The sequence below is a fragment of the Salmo trutta genome, chromosome 1, assembly GCF_901001165.1.
Source record: "Salmo trutta chromosome 1, fSalTru1.1, whole genome shotgun sequence".
NCBI classification, from domain to species: domain Eukaryota; kingdom Metazoa; phylum Chordata; class Actinopteri; order Salmoniformes; family Salmonidae; genus Salmo; species Salmo trutta.
Window position 1 is genome coordinate 46,042,834 of NC_042957.1, and position 24,113 is coordinate 46,066,946.

The following is a 24,113-nucleotide window of genomic DNA, read 5'->3' on the forward strand; positions in this document are numbered from 1 at the left end:
TACCAACAACAAAGAGATAACAAATAATTATTGCGCAGAAGTAAATAACAATAGCGGGGCTATATACAGCGGGTACCAGTACAGAGCCCCGTACATTGGCTCAGTACTGGTACCCGCTGTATATAGCCCCGCTATTGTTATTTACTTCTGCGCTATAATTATTTGTTATCTCTTTGTTACCTACCCTTACCACCTGGGGGCGGCCCATCAGGAAGTCCAGGATCCAGTTGCAGAGGGATGTGTTTAGTCCCAAGGTTCTTAGCTTAGTGATGAGCTTTGAGGGCACTATGGTGTTGAATACTGAGCTGTAGTCAATGAATAGCATTCTCACATGGGTGTTCCTTTTGTCCAGGTGTGAAAGGGCAATGTGGAGTGCAATAGAGATTGCATCATCTGTGGATCTGTTGGTGTGGTATGCAAATTGGAGTGGGTCTAGTGTTTCTGGGTTAATGGTGTTGATGTGAGCCATGACCAGCCTTTCAAAGCATTTCGTGGCTACAGATGTGAGTGCTACGGGTCAGTAGTCATTTAGGCAGGTTACCTTAAGTCTTCTTAGGCACAGGGACTATGGTGGTCTGCTTGAAACATGTTGGTATTACAGACTCAGACAGGGAGAGGTTGAAAATGTCAGTGGAGACAATTGCCAGTTGGTCAGCGCATGCTCGGAGTACACGTCCTAGTAATCTATTTGGCCCTGCGGCCTTGTGAATGTTGACCTGTTTAAAGGTCTTACATAGGATGCGGAGAGCGTGATCACACAGTCGTCCGGAACAGCTGATGCTCTCATGCATGTTTCAGTGTTACTTGCCTCGAAATGAGCATAGAAGTAATTTAGCTCGTCTGGTAGGCTTGTGTCACTGGGTAGCTCTTGGCTGTGCTTCCCTTTTTTAGTTTGTAATAGTTTGCGAGCCCTGCCACATCCAACGAGTGTTGGAGCCGGTGTAGTACGATTCGATCTTAGTCCTGTATTGACGCTTTGCCTGTTTGATGGTTCGTCGGAGGGCATAGTGGGATTTCTTATAAGCTTCCGGGTTAGAGTCCCGCTTTCAGCTCTACCCTTTAGCTCAGTGCGACACCCAGAGAACATTAGCGTAGTATCTCTTATTGCAGGACTCTGAAACAACTGTGAATTGAGCCACATGTATTGTCAACCCATGTGTATTGAACACTATTCCCGAGGAAAAATGTGTGGATGTTTAGGAGTTTGATAACTCGGAGGAGGACGTTGGGAAAAAAATATATTGGGTATTGAGTAGACTGATACCCCATTTAATTGATCCCCAATCCTTGGGTAAAGCTGTACTGTGTAATATGAATGATACCCCATTTCATTGCTTCACATTCCAACCTTGTTTAACATGATCTTGACTAAATATGGCATGATTCCACCAATTGTAACCTTCTGCATCACTTTCAAATAGGTACTTTTATTTTGAAGACAAACCGCACATTCCACTATTGTGCCTAATCCTTATTGTGGCTAGCTTCACAACACAACCCGGTCCGGTCGAGCATCACTAGACAGATTAAGCTAGCTGGCTGCTTATAACGTTAGCTTTGGGCAACAGGGTTAAGTAGCTGGCTAACTATTTATTTTCATGAACTGAAGTTGAATTTTAATAGGCGAACAACAAGTGGCTACCTAGATAATACTTACAAGGATTCCTAAATCATTACTAAGAATAATGAAAATGACAGCAGTTTCTACTGGTCATTGTTTTCAGGCTGGTTGTATTGGTGCTAGCTAGGTACCAAGCTAAAGCTGGCTAGCTACCCCAGAAGTTGCGGTCGAACAAATAATGCTTTATTGCCAAAGCGGTATTGTAAACACATCGTTAGTGGCAGTTGTTTGCTGACTTTTTTTGTACAGCTTTGACAGTGCTACTGATAGTAGTGGTGGCGCTTGGCTTGCACGTGTAAATTCAGAACACACAACATTCTATAATACAACTGTTATTTGACGTGTCAAATTAAAAGCGTATTTAATGCGTAAAATAGTGTTATTTGACGTGCATCTTTTTTGACACGCAAAGACCCAAACGGCGTTCCATAAAATGTAGCTGCTATCAGTTAGTGTACAGGTGCACAAACCGACTGTCACAGGGCAGCTGTGACAAATCAACCAAGACTATCACTGACCAAATCAAAAGTGCCCTGGATGGCAGGCTAATGGACGATTTATTTGAACTTTGAACAATTATTATTATTATTATTACACTCTTCCATGGCTTATTTCCATCACGTTCATTGGAAATTAAAAGTTATCGGCAGTACATAAAAGTATAGGGGGATTACTGAGATACATACATGAGTTGTACCAACTGAAATGACGGTTAAATGTCATTACATTAGGCTAGCTAGCCATTTTGTCCACTCCACATTTGGTTTTGAATTTATTGAGAAGTCAGATCATTTTATGGTTGATTAAATACAGGACATCAAAGTTACAACTTAGACAACAATTATACAACAGTTGACTAATACTTTACCTATTTGAACAATCGTCAAGTTTTGATTAAAAATGAATATGTTTTAGGTCCAGAAAAGGTGTGCGCACATGAAAACGCGCTCGCGCGGAAGATAGGGAGGAGTTTTTTTTCTTCTTTTCTTTTTTCATAGAAGCGGCGCGTGATATCCTTCCGCGGGAGTCGAGCAAGGCCCTTTCCCTCCCGACAACACAGAATGAACAAGCGGCATTGCTGCTTAAACCATTTTTTTTCAGGTTCAGCGTTTGGAATTAGCGCATATCCAGAGTAAACTAATCGGCTGGGGGATACTGGGCGTGTATGTTTTTCTCACCGGCTTTCATTGATTTATCCACGGTCTTGTTACTTTGGTTGAACACTGAAGAAATATAATCCGGGGTTGAGTTGTGCGCGGCAATCTAACTAGCAAGCGACTTCTGTGTAGAGTGGTTGGGACAGAATGGAGCTGATAACAATCCTCGAAAAAACTGTCTCTCCAGGTGATTATACAGTTCCATATACTTATCTTTAACATTTGCTATGTGAAGAGTTTAGGCCCAGCAACTTGACATATCTGTATTTGATAACGATAACGAGTGAAAGTTATATCAGAAAAAGGGAGGAGGGAAATGCCTAGCAGTCGGCTAACTAGGCTGCTAATGTTACGGCCTACTCACTCTGCGGATGCGGCTTCTGTGGTGAATTCGCTAACATGCTAACTTTTAGCACTGTTAATAGTTCAATCTGGGCGGCATTGACAGAGCTGCCAGTTGTCAAAATGTATTATCCGTTGAGAAAGTTGTCACCCACATAGTTGGTCATTTTGATGTGATATTTTTACTGGTTTGATACGTATAGTTACCTATCAATTAACTTGGCTAACTAGCCATTCATGTGCAACTAAATCGGCCCTGCCTTGCACGCCCGCTAACTTTAAAGATTACTATCCAAGTACTGTTAACTAGCATGTGCATGGTGTGCCGATGTGAGAAAAAAAATAGAAAAGGCCTGGACTCGATCATGTAAACCTTTATTAGGCCGTATACACTAGCTAGTGAAGTAAACAGTTGTACATTGCCCGTGGTGATGTAACATCTAGAGCGAACTACGTTAGCTTAATAGTTTGATACGAGTTGGTTAGCTCGATGGCTAACTTAATCGTTGGCCTCTAGTAGCTATCCGCTAGTGAGCATAGCATCCCCGGTAGCCAGCGTGTTGCATGACATGGGTCACCTATCTAACTAGTAAGGCTTGATAAATTGGCTATTTAATTTAGCTAGTTAACGAACTAATCTCGCATCAGGAAATGTACACCCACAATTTCCCAAGTAGATTTCCCAATTATCGCAGCAGCAGTGAATGTGATCACTGGTGCGCACTGTACATACTAGCTAATGTTAGCTAAGTAATCGTGGTAGCCTAGCTAGCTAATCGTTCTAGCTAGCTAGGCAATGTAGGAATTGCAGATGCATGCTAACAGAACTTTGCTGCTTCATATTGTAGCTAACTAGCAAGTGCATTAGCTATTCGCATAGTATAACGCTCACATTTTCTCCCTCGCCCCCTCAGATCGAAATGAACTGGAGGCGGCACAGAAGTTTCTGGAGCAGGCGGCAATTGAGAATTTGGTTTGTATAACTACACATTTTATCAGTTAGACGGATAATATATTCCGGTCACATTCAGGTCTGGCGCCAGAAACACAGGGCATGAGCGCATTGAATTGAATTGCCGGCGTTTTCAACTGGGCCCTTCTTCCTCCATCTCAACATTATGGCAGCAGCGTCACACACCTCAGCTTTCGCGAATGAATGGAGACCTAGCATTAACCCACGTTAGCTAGCTAACACACCAGCTACACCATTGTTGGAATCCAGTGCCTTGGCATGATCACTTGGCACTAACAACATTTCGCCAAATTTACGTTTTCAGTGATTTATTTTTATTGTGTATTCATTCAGATTAATTTCACTTGAGCAGTATAACCCCGGCATCGAAAAACGAGTACACTGATGATAGCAGGGCGGATTACCCTGTTTTGATATGGACACATGTGGCTAACATGTTGTAATCTTATAGCTGCATTTGATTCAGTATGCTATTCATGTAACTAATAGTTAACCGGAAAGCTGCCTGATAGGCTTTTACTAGTGAGCAAGAGCACTCCTCCCCCTGACAGATGTCCATTGCATTTTTGGAGTAGAAAACGAAAGAGGGTGTAGCTAGCTGGTTAGAGAAGAGGAAGTAAGGCGTGATCAAGGCATCTGTCATTGAACTACATTTTTGCATAGCTATTTAGCTTTGAAATATGAGTCTGCTTGTGTGTATGCTATGATAACTATTTTGGTCAGTGAAAAAAAAAAAGCTAGTTTATGCAAGGTGTACATCTGCCACTTAACCTTTCTCGTGCTAGACTATTGTGCAATATATACAAGTTATATATTCTGCAGGGTAGGCAAAAGCTAAACTTGGATTGTGTAATCTCTTGTTTTATTTGACCACACTTCCTTATGTAGCTTTTTTCAAGTCAAAATAATATAAATATATTTTACATTTTAGTTATTTAGCAGACATACAGGAGCAGTTAGGGTTACGTGCCTTGCTCAAATGGCACATTGGTAGATGTTTATTATTTTTTTATTACCTAGTTGCCTCAGGGAATCGAACCAGCAAACTTTTGGTTACTGGCCCAACACTCTTAACTGCAAGGCACCATGGCTTTGTTTGCTGGGCTGTGCAGCTCTGTTAATGATCAGTCACATAATTGGCTAGGCAGATGAAAAACTATTAAGGGAGTTTGACCCAAATCAGTAGTCAGAAGATGTCATGGTACATGTGTTGCTAAATGGCCTTCTTTTGTGGTGCCCTCCTGTCCTTCATTATCATTAAAGACCGCATTATGATTAAACCCTATGTCTTTTAATCCATCAGCTAAAGGGACATAGAGATTTCTTCTCCTACTCTAAGTATTTGGACATACATTTTTAATCTCCAGAAAGCCTAGATAGTGACACCAAGCTAAACACTTGATACCTCATAGGCCCCACTAATGGGATGATCTGGAATAGGTGTCACATATGAACTCTTACAGCTAAAATTGGTCACAAAGCAGAGTATACAGTTACTAATGGAAAGTATTCAGACCCCTTGACTTTTTCACATTGTTATAGCTTTGTTTTTCTCGCTCAGCAATTTACATACAATACTCCATAATGACGAAGCAAAAACAGATTTCTAGATATTTTTGCTAATTTATATTTAAAAAAAACTGAAATCACATATGTAAGTATTCAGACCCTTTACTCAGTACTTTGTTAAAGCACCTTTAGCAGCGATTACAGCTTCAAGTCTTCTTGGGTATGACGCGACAAGCTTGGCGCACCTGTATTTGGGGAGTTTCTCCCATTCTTCTCTGCAGATCCTCTCAAGCTCTGCCAGGTTGGATGGGGAGCGTTGCTGCACAGCTATTTCCAGGTCTCTCCAGAGATGTTCGATCAGGTTCAAGTCTGGGCTCTGTCTGGGCCACACAAGGACATTCAGAAACTTGTCCCAAAGCCACTCCTGCGTTGTCTTGGCTGTGTGCTTATGGTAGTTGTCCTGTTGGAAGGTGAACCTTAGCCCCAGTTTGAGCTCCTGAGTGCTCTGGAGCAGGTTTTCATCAAGGATCTCACTGTACTTTACTCCGTTCATCTTTCCCTCGATCCTGACTAGTCTCCCAGTCCCTGCTGCTGCAAAACATCCCCACAGCATGATGCTGCCACCAACATGCTTCACTGTAGGGATGTTGCCCGCTTTCCTCCAGATGTGAGGCTTGGCATTCAGGCCAAAGAGTTGAATCTTGGTTTCATCAGACTAGAGAATCTTGTTTCTCATGGTCTTAAAGTCCTTTGGGTGCCTTTTGGCAAACTCCAAGCGGGCTGTCATGTGCATTTGACTGAGGAGTGGCTTCCGTCTGGTCACTACCATAAAGGCCTGATTGGTGGAGTGCTGCAGAGATGATTGTCCTTCTGGAAGGTTCTCCCATCTACACAGAGGAACTCTAGAGCTCATCAGAGTGACCATCGGGTTCTTCGTCACCTCCCTGACCAAGGCCCTTCTCCCGCGATTGCTCAGTTTAGCCGGGCGGCCAGCTCTAGGAAGAGTCTTGGTGGTTCCAAACTTCTTCCGTTTTACGATTGATGGAGGCTATTGTGTTCTTGGGGACCGTCAATGCTGCCGACATTTTTTGGTACACTTCCCCAGATCTGTTCCTCGACACAATCCTGTCTGAGCTCTATGGACTATTCCTTTGACCTCATGGCTTGGTTTTTGTACTGACATGCACTGTCAACTGTGGGACCTTATATAGACAGGTGTGTGCCTTTCCAAATCATGTCCAATCAAAATAATTTACCACAGGTGGTCTCCAATCAAGTTGTAGAAACATCTCAAGGATGAACAATGGAAACAGGATATGCACCTGAGCTCAATTTTGAGTCTTGTAGCAAAGGGTCTGAATACTTATGTACATAAGGTATTTCTGTTTATTTTTAAATTTGCAAAAATGTCTAAACCTGTTTTCAGTTTGTCATTATGGGGTATTGCTAAGGATATCTTTTTAATCCATTTTAGAATAAGGCTGTAATGTAAGAAAAAGTCAAGTGGTCTGAATACTCTCCAAAGGCACTGTGTATGTAAAACAGAGACCTAAACAACTTACCAGGACCTGAATGAATTTAGCAGTTTGTTGTTTTGGTTACACAAACAAACGCATTACAGATCTGATTTAAAACAACCACACATGGATCAAAAGAGATTTGTGGAGCCCGCTGCTGCCACTCACTGACTGCAGCATGAATGGAATTTAGTGTCAATTGTTTTGCTGTTGCATACAAACCTGCTCCGTCATGTCTTTTGATTGATTACTAGCCTCCTACATCCTTCAGTTGCTGAATGTAACTGTTGAACACTGTTCAGAATCACTGCAGTGAAATCTTACTCATGCCTAGGACTGGTGATGACACATTTTTTTTCTTACCAGTGTTTTACTAAACCACTACCATCTTATGGCCTGATTTTGTAAAAATACATTTTAAAAACTCTCCCCACCCACTCTCCCTTTCTCCAGCCCACGTTCCTGGTGGAGCTCTCCAAGGTGCTCGCCAACCCTGGCAACACCCAGGTGGCTCGCGTGGCCGCAGGGCTGCAGGTGAAGAACTCACTCACCTCCAAAGACCCGGACGTAAAGACACGCTACCAGCAGAGATGGCTTGCCATCGACGCCAACGCCCGGAGGGAGATCAAGAACTTTGTAAGGAGAAACTCCTCTTCTACCTCTTAGTTCAGATTTATTTATACTTTCTTTTTATACTTTGGTTTTTATGTGGTCTCCTGGCCCCCCACCCATCCCCTCCCCTGGGATTGAAGTGTATTAAAGCCTCTTATGGCTTTGTTAAGTGACAGTGTGGGTTACACAGGGACAATCATTTCATTCAAATATCCCCTGGGGGAAAAGAGGACCCAGGTGCTAAAGTTGATTACTCTTTGACCCCCCCCCCCCCCCCCCCCAAAAGATAATTTAACTGAAGAGACCTACCCAGCCAAATGACTTATTTGACTTAAGCCCTTGGCTCCTATAAGAACCAATGTCCTCTGTCTCACTTGGCTTCACCCAGCCAAATGCACCAGTTGATTCACCTCTAAACCCCCCCTCCTTTCACTCCCCTCCAGGTTCTGCAGACCCTGGGCACGGAGACGTACCGGCCCAGCTCGGCCTCCCAGTGCGTGGCTGGCATCGCCTGCGCAGAGATCCCCGTCACCCAGTGGCCCGAGCTCATTCCCCAGCTGGTGGCCAACGTGACGGACCCCAGCAGCACTGAGCACATGAAGGAGTCCACCCTGGAGGCCATTGGATACATCTGCCAGGACATAGTGAGTGCCCCTGGCACACACACTTGCGCACATGAGGATACAGTGGTTATAACCTCAATCTATCTACTGTAATATGAAACTTGTGACGTTGTGTCCTCAATTGCACAAAGACAAGATTCCAAAATCGAACCTAGACTAAATTGGTTTCTTTGTTTTTCAGTGCATGTTTCGCTGCAGAGCAGACTTAACTTCCATGAACAACTGTCTTCTCTCCTCCCCTGTACTGTAGGACCCTGAGCAGCTGCAGGACAACGCCAACCAGATCCTGACAGCCATCATCCAGGGCATGAGGAAGGAGGAGCCCAGCAACAACGTCAAGCTGGCTGCCACCAACGCGCTGCTCAACTCACTGGAGTTCACCAAAGCCAACTTCGACAAAGAGGTATGTTTGTGTCTCCTGCCCCGCCCTGCCTGTGTCCCACTATATTAGTGTTTAAGTTCCTCCTTTGCTGCATGATGTGACCCCAAAAATGTGACCCCACAAATCTCAGCTTGTTTATAGACTTAAGTATCTGGTCTGTGATGAGAAACCGTGCACCACGCTGAACGTGTGATGGACAACCCCTACCACAATATCTGAGACCTGCACACAAGGTTGGGTTTTGAATGCTTTGTCTATGGGCCTGTCATAACAGTGAATGGGTCTGTGTTTTCCAGACGGAGAGACACTTTATAATGCAAGTCGTCTGTGAGGCCACACAGTGCCCAGACACCAGAGTGAGTATCGTGAGTTTCTCTTTTCTATTTAAAACCTTTTTTGGCACATTTATTCCATGCTTTCAGCCAATAATCATATTCTTAACCAATGTTGGTGAAATGCAATGTCTGTCTCCCACAGGTACGAGTGGCTGCCTTACAGAACTTGGTGAAGATAATGTCTTTGTATTATCAGTACATGGAAACGTATATGGGCCCGGCACTGTTTGCGGTAAGCACGCCCATGCAGCAACTTGGTCTTTCTCTGTGGTCTTTAGATGTGCTTCTATTTCTTTCGGAAGAACTTAAGGCAGAACTCCAAACAAGGTCTTGGACTTTATCAGTTACTGATATTGTAGCGTCGCTTGTTGACCACTTGTCTGGTCTGTGACGAGAAATAATGCACCACGCTGTAAAGCCTGATGTGTAACTCCTACGACAATATCTGAGACCTGCATGGACACCAAGGCCAGTAGTCTGTATCAAGGACGCTCCTTTAAAATGAACATCCTGACCCCCCCCCCCCCTTGGTCTCTGTCCTCCCCCGAACAGATCACAATAGAAGCCATGAAAAGTGACATTGATGAAGTTGCCTTACAAGGAATCGAGTTCTGGTCGAACGTGTGCGACGAGGAGATGGATTTGGCCATTGAAGCGACTGAGGTGAGCCCCCCCCACCCCACACACACTTTCAAACGTGTTTTAACTCGATTAACTAAACACAAGGCAACACTGCAGCCAACGAATGTAAATGTACACATGTTTTATATATTATAACACCAGAAAGGGTCGCCGTGTTGCTGAGTGACGATATAGCTCACCTGTCTGGTCTGTGATGAGAAATCATGCACCACGCTGAACGCCTGATGGATAACCCCTACCACTATCTGAGACCTTGACCTACCTTGTTATTTTGTTATCACACCATTAGTCAGCCATTAAGCTGACACCCTTACCTCGAGGGAGTTTATTTTAGACGCAAAATGCATACAATGGAGAGTTGCACAACAACCAAAAGGCAAATATTCCTCTTAAATTTGGTACATATCTCTCTCTCCCCAGGCATCGGAGCAGGGCCGGCCCCCGGAGCACACCAGCAAGTTCTATGCCAAAGGAGCCTTGCAATACCTGGTGCCCATCCTCACCCAGACACTCACCAAGCAGGTACCCAAGAGACGCGCCCGCGCCAGTCATTTTACACCTCGTTATCCTCTTCGTTACACATTAGGGCACAGATTTGATAGACACAATTCAAGTGAAGCGTCTGTACACACCACACATTTGTCTGCAGTTTTTAGTGTTTAACACAAGGCAAGATTCCTTTCAGTTCACAGCCCAGCCTAGCTAACACGGTCCACACACAATTCTAAGTGAAACAATGTTAATAATGAGGTTGGCGGAGGGAGAAATCAACCAAACAGATTTGGATTAATGTGAAGCATGTGAAAAATGCCAGCCACAGGGTGTTGAAACTTTACCCGGACAGGGTAAGCCAGCCAGTGGAAGTGAAGGCATCCCCACCCAGTTTGTCCTTGGAGACCAGGGCAGCGGTGGTGACTCTACATGATTTAATGTCAGCCAGAGACACTAAAACGTCCATCCATAATACCTTTATAACCTAGAATGATCCTGTAGAGTGAGACAGAAACTGATTGATAAGGATATGGGTGAATCATTTGCTGGTATTAAAATCTCTGTACAACACTAATGCCTTTAGCTGGCAGAATCCTTAATCTTGGGAAGACCTGTCTGGTCTGTGATGAGAATTCATGCACCACGTTGAACATGTGATGGATAACCCCTACCACAATATGAGACCTGCAGACGTGTATTTTTAATTTAACCTTTATTTAACAAGGCAAGTCAGTTGAGAACAAATTCCTATTTACAATGACGGCCTACACTGGCCAAAGCCGGACGACGCTGGGCCAATTGTGCTATGGGACTCCCAATCGTGGCCGTTTGTGATACAGCCTGGATTTGAACCAAGGTGTCTGTAGTGGCGCGTCTAGCACTGAGATGCAGTGCCTTAGACCGCTGCGCCACTCGGGAGCCCGTATTGGGGGGGGGGGGGGGGGCTCCTCACCCATCCAGGCGCCACCATTTTGTGTCTAATACCACAGATACAAAATAGTTGATAGTCCCCCAGGAAGACTCTGTTCTACTGCTACCACCCATTCTATAATAAGTACAAGTGTACCAAGTGAAGTCTAGCAGGGAGGTGTGAAGATTTCTCTACGTGCCACCCCAGTCTATCTATTAGGGGCTTTAATGAGACACTCTGTACTTGTCTAGCTGAATTTGTGTGTCCCATTTGGTCTGTCCTTTGTGTTGATATCTGTTATTTTGTGTGTCCTTTTGTGCAGAATGTCCATGTTGATATGCTATAGGTACCTGTTCATGTAAATGTATGCCTTTTCCTTTGGGTCTCCTTCCCCTCTACACAATCGGGTCATCTCTCCCGGCATACCTTTTTATGCAAATGTCTTTCCTCTCACCTCTCCTAAGTCCAGTATAGATTCCTTTTCATACTTCTCCTTCCCTCTTCCCCCCTTCTATTTTCCTCTGTCAATAGACATTGGTTTTATCCCTCCTTTTCTCAATGTCATAACGCTTCATGTAAATGTGTCTCCTCTCATTCACCCCTCTCGCTTCCTCCTCAGGACGAGAACGACGACGATGACGACTGGAACCCGTGCAAGGCGGCGGGCGTGTGCCTGATGCTGCTGGCCACGTGCTGCGAGGACGACGTGGTGCCTCACGTGCTGCCCTTCATCAAGGAGCACATCAAGCACCCCGACTGGCGCTACCGCGACGCCTCGGTCATGGCCTTCGGCTCCATCCTGGAGGGGCCCGAGCTCAACCAGCTCAAACCCCTCGTCATTCAGGTGACTAACTTCACCAAATCTAGACATGAAGACATATTCAACGTGCTTGTAAGCTATTCTTGTAACGGTTTCGCTCAATTCATTCTAATTAACCTAATAATTATGACACACCCCTCACTATTGCCATTGGTTGCACTAATTGTAGTCTTTGTCTACATAACCTGGTTCAAGCATTCAAGACATTACCCTGAAGAAGGCACAGTGATGCCAAAATGTTGGTTTACCCAATAAATGACTGGGTGTTTTATATATCTAATATAGTGTGCGACTATTTTAATATCTTAGTTTATTCGTCATTAGTCAGCACCTCTACACAAAATAATTTTCTCTGGGTGTGCGCCAGGTCATGCTTTTTATTAGACATGAAGACAGGCCATAAACGGATCACCACCATATTATGATCTCAACCAGCAGCTAACATATCAGATAGAAGAGGAGTCTTGACCATCTGTTAGGAAATTCTTGGCATAGTAGGGATGGGATGTTTGGCTCTTTTGACTGACTCGGGATCTTGTCGACTCGTTCGACTCCTTTTGTTCATTTGAGTCAGTAATGCCCAGAGCACGCAGGACCCCCCCCCCCCGACTGGTTAACGATGAACTGAAAACTCAAGTCATGATTCCACAAGCCTCTTGTTCACATCTGGAGCTGTCATTTGTGATTGAGACATGTGAAACTGTGATTTTAAACAATGTACGTTTGTTGATTGCTAGGCACACAAATAAGATTATTTCTTTATTCATTTGAAACGAGGTAAGGTTGTGTCTCCAACCGGACGAGATTATGAACGACTCTTGGTGGAATGCAATCCTTAAATGTCTCCCGTTAGGGTGACGAGCACAATGTTCAAACTGCAGCCCCCAGAAAGAATAGTTCTAGAGTTTCAGTTTGTTGAGCAGAAGCTCTGGTTCAAAAGAAGAAAAAAAAAAACAAGCGTCGTCAATGACATTCAATAATCAATTAATTGCAGTCATTCTTGCACCATGCGATCAATTATCAGTTGTAAACATGTATTTTTCTTCTCGATGCTTATGATCTATTTCCCTGTGCGCGTATGACCGATGGTTGGTGGTTGGAGCACGTCTCTGGATCCGCTGAGCCGGAGAAGCGTGTATTGATCCTGCTGTAGGTAGGACTCGCTGCGGCCAGTACAAGCGGGTCAAAACGAAAGAATAAAGTGAACCAGTCACTCGGGGGGGAAAAAATCATGCGTCTCGAGTCAGTAAAAAGAGTTGTTTAAAAAGAACGAATCGTTCGCGAACTGCACATCGCTAAGGCATGGCCCAACCAGCTCAAACCCCTTGTCATGCAGGCCACACCAGCTACCTCTGTATAATGATACCTACTTACTGATACTACCCATTTTCCCAAGGGGAAGTTTCAGTGGAGTTTCACAGCAGCATAGACTAACATGCATACTAACAATCCACCGTCTGATGGGTGTGTCGAGCAAGGAAGAGAATTGCTTGTGGCCAAGTAATGTATCTGTTGTAAAGGTCATTATCTCTAGGCTGCAAGCATTTCTCAGTTTCCTTGTGTTGCACGCCCATTGGATAATGCATTGTCTTTTCTGTGTGGTGTTAAACTCTCTTATGGTTAATAATGAAGCTATGTGCAAGTTTCAGTTAATCTTTAGATGAACCACAATCTACCCTAAGTTGTTGCCAGGGTGATTGGGTATTTACAGACTTGTTCATTCACAAGCAGGGTGGACTGGAGAGGCTGTTGAGGAGGCGGTATCAGCTGAACCACCATGTTCTTTCGTGGCTGTGTGTATGGCTGCGTCTCAAATGGCTCCCTATTTGGTGCACTACTTTCTACCGGGACACAAGTAATGCGTTATGTAGGGAATAGGGTGCCATTTTGGATACAGACTATGGCCCAATCCTTGACCCCCAGCCCTACTGAACTGTGAACTGAAGTGGGTGCTTGTCTCAGAGTGAGCTAGTGATAAGCTTGTGTAAGTGTCCATAATCAGAGAGGGAACCTGTCATTCACTAGGCACCAAATTCAAAAGAACTGACACGGGACTACCTGACGTTATATAAAATCTTGTTTCCGTTGTAAACCGTGAATCTAATAAGGCAGTATAAAACCTTGTATCTGGTCGGTGATGAAAAAGATTTTACTCAAAACCCTTGACAACCCTGATGTTTAAATCGGATTTATCTGAGACCTGCACAGACAGGTTCAGTAAAGCTGGATTTAGACATACTCTGTAGTAGTTATGGGGGGGAATTGACAGTTACACATCGGAATGTTGTTTTTGATAACTCGTATTGTTTTGACGATATTGCCATATTTTTTGGGGGGGCTAGTTGGCAGTTCCTGCACCAAAACTCCTGTGTTTTTCCTTCATAGCTTGTTCATCTTTTTATGTAGGAAGCCAATTTGTTGTCATCACTTTTATTTCCATGACTGAAACTCATTTTCTCGTGGCTCTCTTGTCCATCTGCAGCAGACATATGTTCAACAATGTGTTTGGAACATCGAATCGCAATAAAATCACTATCAAATCGCAATACATTTAGAATCGTAGTACATAACATATCGTGAGGTCCCTGGCAATTCCCAGCCCTACTCTGTAGAGGCTCTGTGACAATCCCTGGTGGCCCCTTTCCCTGTTTGTCATATTTGACAGATGCTACTGTTGTAAAATCTTGTCCACTGCCCTCCCTCTCCTTCCAGCCCATGCCTCTCTCGCTACACCTGAATACTATTATATTAACAGTACCTTCCTTTCTCCGCCATCCATGCCGGTCTGTTTACTCTTGAACCCTGGTTAACAGTACTTAATAATGAATAAATGATCATTTATTACATTTCTATAGCGCTTTTCATAGAATCTCAACGCTCTTAAATGAGGAGACTTCATGTGTCGCCCCCCCCCCCCTGCTCATTGACACTACCGGGGTTAATGACCAGTCTGCTGTTGTTTCTCCCCTCCCAGGCAATGCCCACGCTGATTGAGCTGATGAAGGACCCCAGTGTTGTGGTGAGGGACACCACTGCCTGGACGGTGGGCAGGATCTGTGAGCTGCTGCCGGAGGCGGCCATCAACGAGGTGTACCTGGCCCCTCTGCTGCAGTGCCTCATCGAGGGCCTGGGGGCCGAGCCACGCGTCGCATCCAACGTCTGCTGGGTGAGACACAAGCTAGACCCGCTTTTTGATTTGATTCATTTTACCATTTTTAAAAACGCAATTCGACAACACGTGGATACAATGCATTTAAAATTGAGGAGAACGGCAAACGTTCAACGGCTTATTTCCATTGTGGGCCTCCACCACACATGCAGCAGTAGTACTTTGTTAATCCCACAGATAAGAATTATCACCACAAGCATCAACAATATACTGCACAGTACAAAGCCACTTGCTCATTTACAATTGATGCCTTAGATCTGTCCACCACACTCGAGTGAAATATGTTGCATCAAAGTATCTGTAGTTGAGAGAGAACTGCCAGGTCTGTGGCGGGAGATCATGCACCATGCTGAATATGTGGTGGATAACCCCTAACCACAGTATCTGAGACCTGTTAAAGACATTTATTTATTTTTAGGACCAAAAATAATGATTCATGGTTTTCATATGAATCCCCTCAACTTCTCCCTCCCTCCCATCCCTTTCCCGCCCTCCCTCCCTCCCTCAGGCCTTCTCCAGCCTGGCGGAAGCTGCTTACGAAGCCACAGATGCAGCGGAGGACCAGGAGGAGCCTGCCACCTACTGCCTCTCCTCCTCCTTCGAACTCATCGTCCAGAAACTCCTAGAAACTACAGACAGGTAGGCAGGACTGTCCAGAAACGGTAGACTGGTAAGCAGGACAGGGGGATGGAACGTCACCTTCTATTGTCAGGACTGTAGAGGTTTAGAAACCTCAACTTTGCTAGTCAAACTAGACATTTTGTCTGGAGGATTTCTAGAGTTAGCTGGAGACTAACTCTGGTATGTGATGAGAAATCATGCACCACGCTGAACATGTGATGGATAACCACTACCACAATATCTGAGGCCTTCAACGACAAAAATGCATTTGGAGATGTAGAATGGTGCTAAAATCCACTTCCTCAGGAAATCCTTTCAAGCCCTTAGCTGTACATACCCTTTTGAAGGCTGTGAGTCTCTTATCCAGTCTCGTCGTCCTAAATCGATCAGGTTTATGTATTTAAATGCACCAAATTATTTGCTAACAATTGCACACCTTTCTGTATAATATAAAATGCAAGTAATTTTGTTTTCCTGCTGCATAGTAATGATTTGAAGTGAAATAAATCAATGTTCTCCCTCTTTGTTCATCAGGCCGGATGGTCACCAGAACAACTTGCGCAGCGCGGCCTACGAGGCCCTGATGGAGATTGTGAAGAACAGCGCCAAGGACTGCTACCCAGCCGTGCAGAAGACCACCCTGGTCATCATGGAGCGCCTGCAGCAGGTCCTGCAGATGGAGGTGGGTCCCAACAGAGATGAGGCATGGGAGAGAGCGATGGATTGGGGGCTGGGGGGGCAAAAAAGGGGGTAACCTTTTTGGTCTGTGATGAGAAATCATGTACTCACTACTCTGAAAAGCTCTGATGTTTACTTAAGGATTTATCTGAGACCTACTTTCAATTATTAGACATTTTGCTTGGAGTCTTCTCTGTATTGAATAAACTCCCATTGAAGGAACTGTTGATTTCATGTGCTCTCTCTCTGTCTCTCTCTCTCTCCTCAGTCTCACATCCAGAGCACATCGGACAGAATTCAGTTCAACGACCTCCAGTCTCTACTGTGTGCCACCCTGCAGGTGAGACGAGCTGACTTTATTCAGTTTGACCCTCAAACTATTTCAACCTCCCCAAACTAGAGGTAGAAGAAGAATACCTAGGGGGTTCCATGAATATATTTAGCTGTCTTGAGTATTTTTAAAGCCTTAGGAAAAAAAGTGATACACATTTTTAGTACCCGTCTGATCTGTGACGAGAGATTGTGTACTGAAAACCCTGACGACACTAATAGGAAGAATCTGAGATCTGCACAGACATGATCTAAAATGTACTAGGAAAGGAGAAGGCTTTATGAGGAAAGGTACCGTAGACGGCCACCCAGCAAGGAAACAACTTCTGGGTTGGAGTTCTCCTCTTTCCCGCATCTCCTTATAGTAGCTAAACAATGTTCAAGTTAGCCTGTGCTATGTTAGGTTAACCCTTTCCCTCCCCACTTCTCTATAGAATGTGCTGAGGAAGGTGCAGCACCAGGACGCGCTGCAGATCTCAGACGTGGTGATGGCCTCCCTGCTCAGAATGTTCCAGAACACCGCCGGCTCCGGGGGCGTACAGGAGGATGCGCTCATGGCCGTCTCAACCTTGGTGGAAGGTGAGCCATTTAAAACAGTCACACTGTGGTAGATGGGTACATTTTTAAAGTGTTTAAAAATAATATGTTTTAGGTCACACACATCGTTTTCTACTCACACCCTCCACCCACTTAGTAGGATGAATTATGTTTATGTGAATCTAAGCGGTTAAACCTCGTATCTGGTCTGTGATGAGAAATCTTGTACTCAAAACCCCAATGTTTAATAGGATTTATCTAAGACCTGTTTCCAGCCGCTTGGTCAATGTGAAACTGATTTCCACGCTTCTTACAGTATGTAAATGGTGTGTTGCATGTCCAGTGTCGCATACCTCACTGAGCATTTTTACATGCACACCAAAAATTCAGTGTTATGGCAATGGGCAGAGTATGGAATTAGTCATGTAAACATGTTACTCTGCTTATCTTAATTGCTGTAAGGTCACAATCAAAGTAAACATAAGCCAATTAAAACAGCTCTGAAAACCACGTATCTTTCGAAAGATTAGGATGTATATAAACGGCTTAATCGGTGTTCCAGCGGCGTATTCGATCGGTGCATATGCTAGCACCAGCAACTCAAGCCTCCATCTTATGCGCGAGTGAAGTGAGTTTGGGCCAACTGAAAGTATGAATCTTAGAAATAGTTTTCACATACCAACTTTATATGTCTGAACTCAGAATCAAATGGGCTTCCCAAAAATGACATGGTCGCTATGGTAACGTTGATTTTGATTGAAGAATTTCTGCATTTATCAAAGTGCTAACCAGGTAGACTGATTTTATATATGTCCATATAAACAGGATTATTAGGGAAATTGTTGTTTTTGCAAAGCATGTAAACATTTAAATCGAATTGTCATATTTAATTTTGACTTCACAATATTTGTGTGCATGTAACTATATTCAATGTTGTTCTGTGATGTCTTCTATGTGTCTTCCTCAGTTTTGGGTGCTGACTTTCAGAAATACATGGATGCCTTTAAACCCTTCCTGGGAATTGGACTGAAGAATTATGCAGAATATCAAGTGGGTTCTGTGATTTCTCAAGGATTATAATCATATTAATCTCGTGAAGTAAAAAAATATATATATTTCTCCCTTCCACTGACGCCTGTTCCTCTCGCTGCTCTGAGCTGTGGCAACTGGGATTTTAGGTGGTCACAGAGTAAAGCAGGGTCTATTTCACCCAGTGTTCATGAGGTAGCAGGGCTGCCATTATCTACACTGGACTTTGCGGGACCCCACACTTGAAATGCACTGATTTAGTAGCTAAGTACCTTCTAGTAATGCTTGCTGTGAGAGTCAACACTCAATTATCTGACCTAGCTTCACTACTCGCCCTCCCTCCCTCCCTTGTCAGGTCTGTCTGGCCGCGGTGGGCCTGGTGTGTGACCTGTGCCGAGCCCTGATGTCCAACATCCTGCCTTACTGCGACGAGATCATGCAGCTCCTGCTGGAGAACCTGGGGGTGAGTTGTACTTTACTTTCTGCCATCTGTGTTGGTAATGACATGGCTACCATTTGTCAATACTGGAATGTGCAGGACCATACATTTTGAGTCTTATTGCAGATTTACAGCCTCTGTTTTGTTGATCGGTTACTGTGTAGAAGCGTGTAAATGCCTTTGCGTCAAGCTGACCGTAGACACCAACAACAACAAAAAATTATCGGGAAGAAAGGGGTTATGATTCCAGCTGTCTTTGTTCATATGGGTTAGGTTAAGTCTTGTAGATACTCATGCAGTTTTTCACCAGTACTGACTAAAGGCGTGTATGTCGCCCCTGCAGAATGAGAATGTGCACCGGTCAGTGAAGCCCCAGATCCTGTCAGCATTCGGAGACATTGCCCTGGCCATCGGAGGGGAGTTCAAGAAGTACCTGGAGATCGTCCTGGACACGCTGCAGCAGGCGTCGCAGGCACAAGTCGACAAGGTAGAACAGATGGACACGCACTGTACCACATTGGCATCCCCATTTTTCGTTTGACCCTGACGCCTGTTCCTCTCACTGCTCTGAGCTGTGGCAGCTGGGATTTTAGGTGGTCACAGAGTAACGCAGGGTCTATTTCACCCAGTGTTCATGAGGTAGCAGGGCTGCCATTATCTACACTGGACTTTGCGGGACCCCACAAGTTTCTTCCCTGAGCATTTGTGTTGAACCTTGTTAAGCTTGCCTCTTCCAGAGTTTGTTAGGGATATTAGTATTATAGTGGTCAATAGATAACAATGACAGTTGCCCTCCTTGACGCTGTGTGTCCTCCGTCCCTCTAACCTGCTGTGTGTGTTGGTTCCTTCCCCCGGCAGACGGACTATGACATGGTGGACTATCTGAACGAGCTGCGAGAAGGCTGTCTGGAGGCCTACACTGGCATCATCCAGGGCCTGAAGGGAGACCAGGAGAACGTGCACCGTGAGTCCGCCATCCTCCCACTGTCATAACTAATCTACAGCTTTTGTGGCTCTAGTATTTTGCTGTTTTGCCGACTATGTTATTGATATTGTGTCTTGAGATGCCAAATGTATGATTTTCCTGCACTAGTGTTTACAGTAGAGACTGAGGAGTTCTTCCACTGACGCCTGTTCCTCTCGCTGCTCTGAGCTGTGGCAGCTGGGATTTTAGGTGGTCACAGAGTAACATAGGGTCTCTTTCACCCAGTGTTCATGAGGTAGCAGGGCTGCCATTGTCTACACTGGACTTTGCGGGACCCAACACTTGCACATTGTGGCACACTGAGAAGTCAGAAAATCGGCAAATGCCACTTCCTAACACGCACCCTTAATCACCTCTTCGTCAGAATTATGGCAACTTTGAGTGAATACTGGGCATCTGTCACCTCTGTCTTAATTCTCATGATTGCGCTGAACATTGTCTTCGTTGCATCGTTCTGTCCTACCTGTAGCTGACGTGATGCTGGTGCAGCCCAGAGTGGAGTTCATCCTGTCCTTCATCCATCACATCGCTGAAGACGAGGACCACTCTGACGGCGTGGTGGCAAACGCCGCTGGACTTATAGGGTAAGGCAACTAGGATCATCTCGGTGGTAGTGAGGCTTGCTTTGTGGATCGCAATAATACTGAAGATGCTTTTGGTATAACATAGCGTAAAAATGTTAGGGGCAGCTTGGGCTAAGATGCATGGAGGAGGGCAGGTGATCTCAAGGCATGAAAGACACTTCATAATGAATTCTGATTATAATTTTTTATATATTTTTGTTGATCTAAGGAAAACCTGTCTGGTCTGTGAGATCTTGTACTCAAAACCCTGATGTTTAATAGCGTTTATCTGAAACCTGCACAGACACAGTCAGTAAGAGACTTGAAAAGGAGTTGTTTGAGGTAGCAGGCCTCTGATCAAGTCGCTGGAAACACGACTTCGATCTAATGTAAAACTGGTTCCTCCGCTTCTCTTTGCAGTATGTAACTAGTGTTGTTCCTGCGACGTGCTTAGTTAACCCTTTCCCTCCCCTGTGACGTAAAATGTACTGCATGTGGTCCGACTCTCCCTTTTTCCTCTCCTCAGAGACCTGTGCACGGCCTTTGGGAAGGACGTGATGAAGCTGGTGGAGCTGCGGCCCCTCATCAACGACCTGCTGACGGAGGGCCGGAGGTCCAAGACCACCAAGACCAAGACGCTGGCCACATGGGCCACCAAGGAGCTGCGCAAGCTCAAGAGCCAGGCCTGGTGAGTTACTGACCTAATGCCCTACTGACTGAATTTCACCCCTACAGCACCTCTAGGGTGTCACAAAACTGCAAGGGAATAGCTAGGGATAAAAAATAAAACGGTGTACAGTTTAAAAGTTAATGTTGCATTGGGAAATACTTATTCAGGAAGTGCTAGTCTTGTCCATTTTTTATTTCATTATGGCGATGGTGTGAAATTGTAACCATTAGTGATTTCATGAAAGAGCATTTATAGAGCGTGTAACTTGGTGACCAATTCTGATATCTATAAAGTCACCAGAATTTCACTGGAGAAGCCTAATGAGGGATCACTCTATGTGCATGGAGCACGTGAACACAGGACTTTGGCTCCTTCAGCTAATAAGCTTTTCTTCCTCTTTTCCCCTCTACAGATTTCATGCTGTTTGGGGATAAGATGGACAACAATGAAAACGCCCCACTGGAATTTCTTCTGTCTTTTGCGTCGTGTCCGAGTTAAAGCAGAAGTGAAGCGTGCGCTGAGATGAGTGTCTGAGAATGTGTGAGTGAGAGCGAGAGTGAGCGAGGATCGACGTCACACCACCTTCTGAGTACAATTCCAGCAGTTGCCGGCAGACCAGCAGCGCCCCACCCCTGAACCCCCACCACCACTTCCTTAGCCACCCCCCGCCACCCTCTTCTTCTTCGGCCTCCTGTGGACTGATTCTGACTTGACAAGGACTCCACACAAAAACGTGGATCGCTGTAGCCGGCTAGTTCTAGAACTCTTCTGAAAAAAACGAATATTAGTCTACAACAGGATCACCAGAGCAGAGAAATAAAACTGCCAAAATGTGGTTTCTTTTGAGGGAAAATACAAACAAAACATGCTACGAATGAACGCGACTATTTTGCTCTTTGACCGATCTGTGGAAGACTTCCTTTTTCCCCTTGTCATTTTTTGGGGGGTTCCTTCAAGCACTATATGGTTGTGGACTTGGTCAATTTTACGCAAACGTGAACTGAACCGGAATCTTAAAAATACAAACTTTTGGGGTGTTAGAAATGCGCCTAAAGGATCACTGCTGGAGTTGAAGGAAGATGAAACGAGGGGGACGAGCAGGCGGTCTCCACCCCCCTCGTCTCCTACTTCTAGCCTCTCTGATATCCCCCAGCCTGCCCCTGCACGGAGCCCCCACAGCGATGCAGGGGTGGAGCTAGCTGACCAGCCTGGATGATGAAGTGTGTGTCTGTGAGGGAAGGGATTCACTGTCTCTACCCCCCCCCGGTTATTTCAAATAAATAATAAAGCTTGACGCAAATTCAGTAAGATATATTTCTGATGCTGTTTGGGAGAGGGCAGTGGGGGCTCGGTAGATTACTTACTGGCAGCACCCTGAGTGAATTGGCAAGAAGGTGTTTATTTCCTGCAAGAGAATCACTGACAAATGTTCACCTTTTTATTTTATTTTAATGGCATCAGTTGTTTCTCTTCATCTTCAGTGTGGGCTTCTAGATAAACAGACCCTTTCTTGCCAGCCCTGTTAACAAGAATTGGTGAGGATTTATGCGTTGAGTGCATCAGGATCAATCAAGGCTAGGGGAACACTTCCAAAATAACTACATTTGACATGTAACACTTTGACATCTTCTTAGTGTTAAGATGAGCAAGGAGTAGAAAACGAGTGCCAAATTTAGACTACTCGTCATAGGGTAAAATACAACAAGCAAACACACACTTGCCTACAGCATGTAGTTCAGAAAGAAATCTATTGAACTACATGAACTAGTGAATTGGGCTTGTTTCAGTTCCCATTTGTTGGTTTCTCGCTGCACTTAGTTGGAAAAGGGTCACTCACCAAGCTGTTAAAATGAGAATCGACTACGTTTGTACAAGGTTATATTTTTCCATTGCTATGAAAAGAAACAATAAAATGATATCAAACATTCCCCAAGCAGTTCTGGTACTTTGGTCTGTATTTTCTTTTGTTTCTTGCAAATGTTTGTAATGCACTGTGATGACTTCAGTTTCCATGGCAACACTAGGTTGGTCGAGAGATCCCCAGAAACTTCCAGAAAATGTATCTTTCTATATTGGCATAATCAATCGGGTTCAATTTAACTTGTCTTCACTGTTTTGTACTGTTTACGTTCTCCAATGCATAAGTGTTGGATATGAGGCGTTTTCCATTTGATTTGAGATTGGATATTTTTTGCAGTGACTTTGGTCCTCACACCACTTTGGAATGTGTAACATTGTCCTCATGGGCTTGGCTATTTACACCATGTCATGTGTTGAAATGATATTAAGAATTGCAACTTGAATATAGAATTGTGAGCTTTTTTTTTTCTTAATTTCCAACCTAGTAAACTAATAAAAATCTATATTGTACTTAATACTGTAACCTTTCAATGTTCTTCTGTAAATGGCTGTCACTTGTGCCTGCTGACCCTTATACCCTTGCATTGAGTGTGCGTGTGTAGAATAATGATCTATCTTGCTTAAAAGGAAAGTCAGCGAACCATAATTACTCTTGTCCCTCCAGAAATTAATGTGACAGGTTGATACATTTTTCAAGTGCCAGTAATGCACAATTTTGGCATTTTATTCACCATATAGTGCACTGCTTCTGAGTCCAATTTGTAAGTCGCTCTGGATAAGAGCGTCTGCTAAATGACGTAAATGTAAATGCAGGGACCATAAACAAAGTACATTTGATCTGAGCAGAATTTAGGATTGCTGCTATGTTAGAAGTTGACCCAAACCACAGATGTGTGTTATTACTTGATGTCCAATCCTAAGGATTATGGGAAAGAAACATGGAAGTGCAGTACACTGTCAACTACCATATACAATATATTATCAGGTATCGGGTCACCTCTAGTGCCCAGCTGCCTGAACTGCAAGTGCTGGTTTTATTTCCCCACAACTCAATTTAAATGTTGAAACGGTACAGTGCTGTCTCATAAACCTGCCATGCTGATTTAGACAGAAATGTGACTCCTTATAAATGGGTGAAATGCAAAACTCGGCTCATTGTGAAGGCTACATTTGCTAAGAGAGATACAATGCATCTAAATAGCACATAGTGAAATAAACTGGGTGGTTAATTTACACTTGACCATGAAGAGAGGGATGACACCTGGAATGAGCAGAGCAGCATCTGATGACGTTGTAC

General features: G+C 44.4%; 1 protein-coding gene and 3 non-coding genes across 5 annotated transcripts; all 4 read left to right on the forward strand.

The window, feature by feature from the left end:
- The first annotated feature begins 2,627 nt into the window (after positions 1 to 2,627).
- Positions 2,628 to 23,328, forward strand: LOC115197212 (importin subunit beta-1). Of its 2 annotated transcripts, none has more exons than XM_029758539.1 (22): positions 2,628 to 2,965; positions 4,035 to 4,093; positions 7,573 to 7,755; positions 8,175 to 8,375; positions 8,605 to 8,757; positions 9,033 to 9,101; positions 9,214 to 9,303; positions 9,624 to 9,734; positions 10,134 to 10,235; positions 11,735 to 11,959; positions 14,910 to 15,101; positions 15,613 to 15,743; positions 16,260 to 16,407; positions 16,672 to 16,743; positions 17,168 to 17,312; positions 18,238 to 18,320; positions 18,655 to 18,762; positions 19,082 to 19,225; positions 19,597 to 19,702; positions 20,193 to 20,307; positions 20,813 to 20,974; positions 21,369 to 23,328. In XM_029758539.1, coding segments are annotated over exons 1-22 (2,640 nt in total). In that variant the 5' UTR covers positions 2,628 to 2,925; the 3' UTR covers positions 21,370 to 23,328. The 2 variants fall into 2 exon arrangements, with proteins under 2 accessions (XP_029614399.1, XP_029614407.1); XM_029758547.1 differs by having other exon boundaries at positions 9,033 to 9,092.
- On the forward strand, positions 18,400 to 18,543 carry LOC115147591 (small nucleolar RNA SNORA79). The gene has a single exon (XR_003866412.1). It is a non-coding gene; the product is annotated as a small nucleolar RNA SNORA79 (small nucleolar RNA).
- Positions 19,283 to 19,426, forward strand: LOC115147598 (small nucleolar RNA SNORA79). Its single transcript, XR_003866415.1, has one exon. It is a non-coding gene; the product is annotated as a small nucleolar RNA SNORA79 (small nucleolar RNA).
- On the forward strand, positions 19,864 to 20,007 carry LOC115147589 (small nucleolar RNA SNORA79). The gene has a single exon (XR_003866410.1). It is a non-coding gene; the product is annotated as a small nucleolar RNA SNORA79 (small nucleolar RNA).
- Positions 23,329 to 24,113: the final 785 nt, after the last annotated feature.

What these genes read in the sequence shown, in the direction of transcription:
- LOC115197212 (XM_029758539.1), top strand. Translation starts at nt 2,926, where the DNA reads ATGGAGCTGATAACAATCCTCGAAAAAACTGTCTCTCCAG. An exon ending in TACTGTGTGCCACCCTGCAG is followed by an intron (nt 16,744 to 17,167) that starts GTGAGACGAGCT and finishes ACTTCTCTATAG; the next exon opens with AATGTGCTGAGGAAGGTGCA. An exon ending in AGAATTATGCAGAATATCAA is followed by an intron (nt 18,321 to 18,654) that starts GTGGGTTCTGTG and finishes CTCCCTTGTCAG; the next exon opens with GTCTGTCTGGCCGCGGTGGG.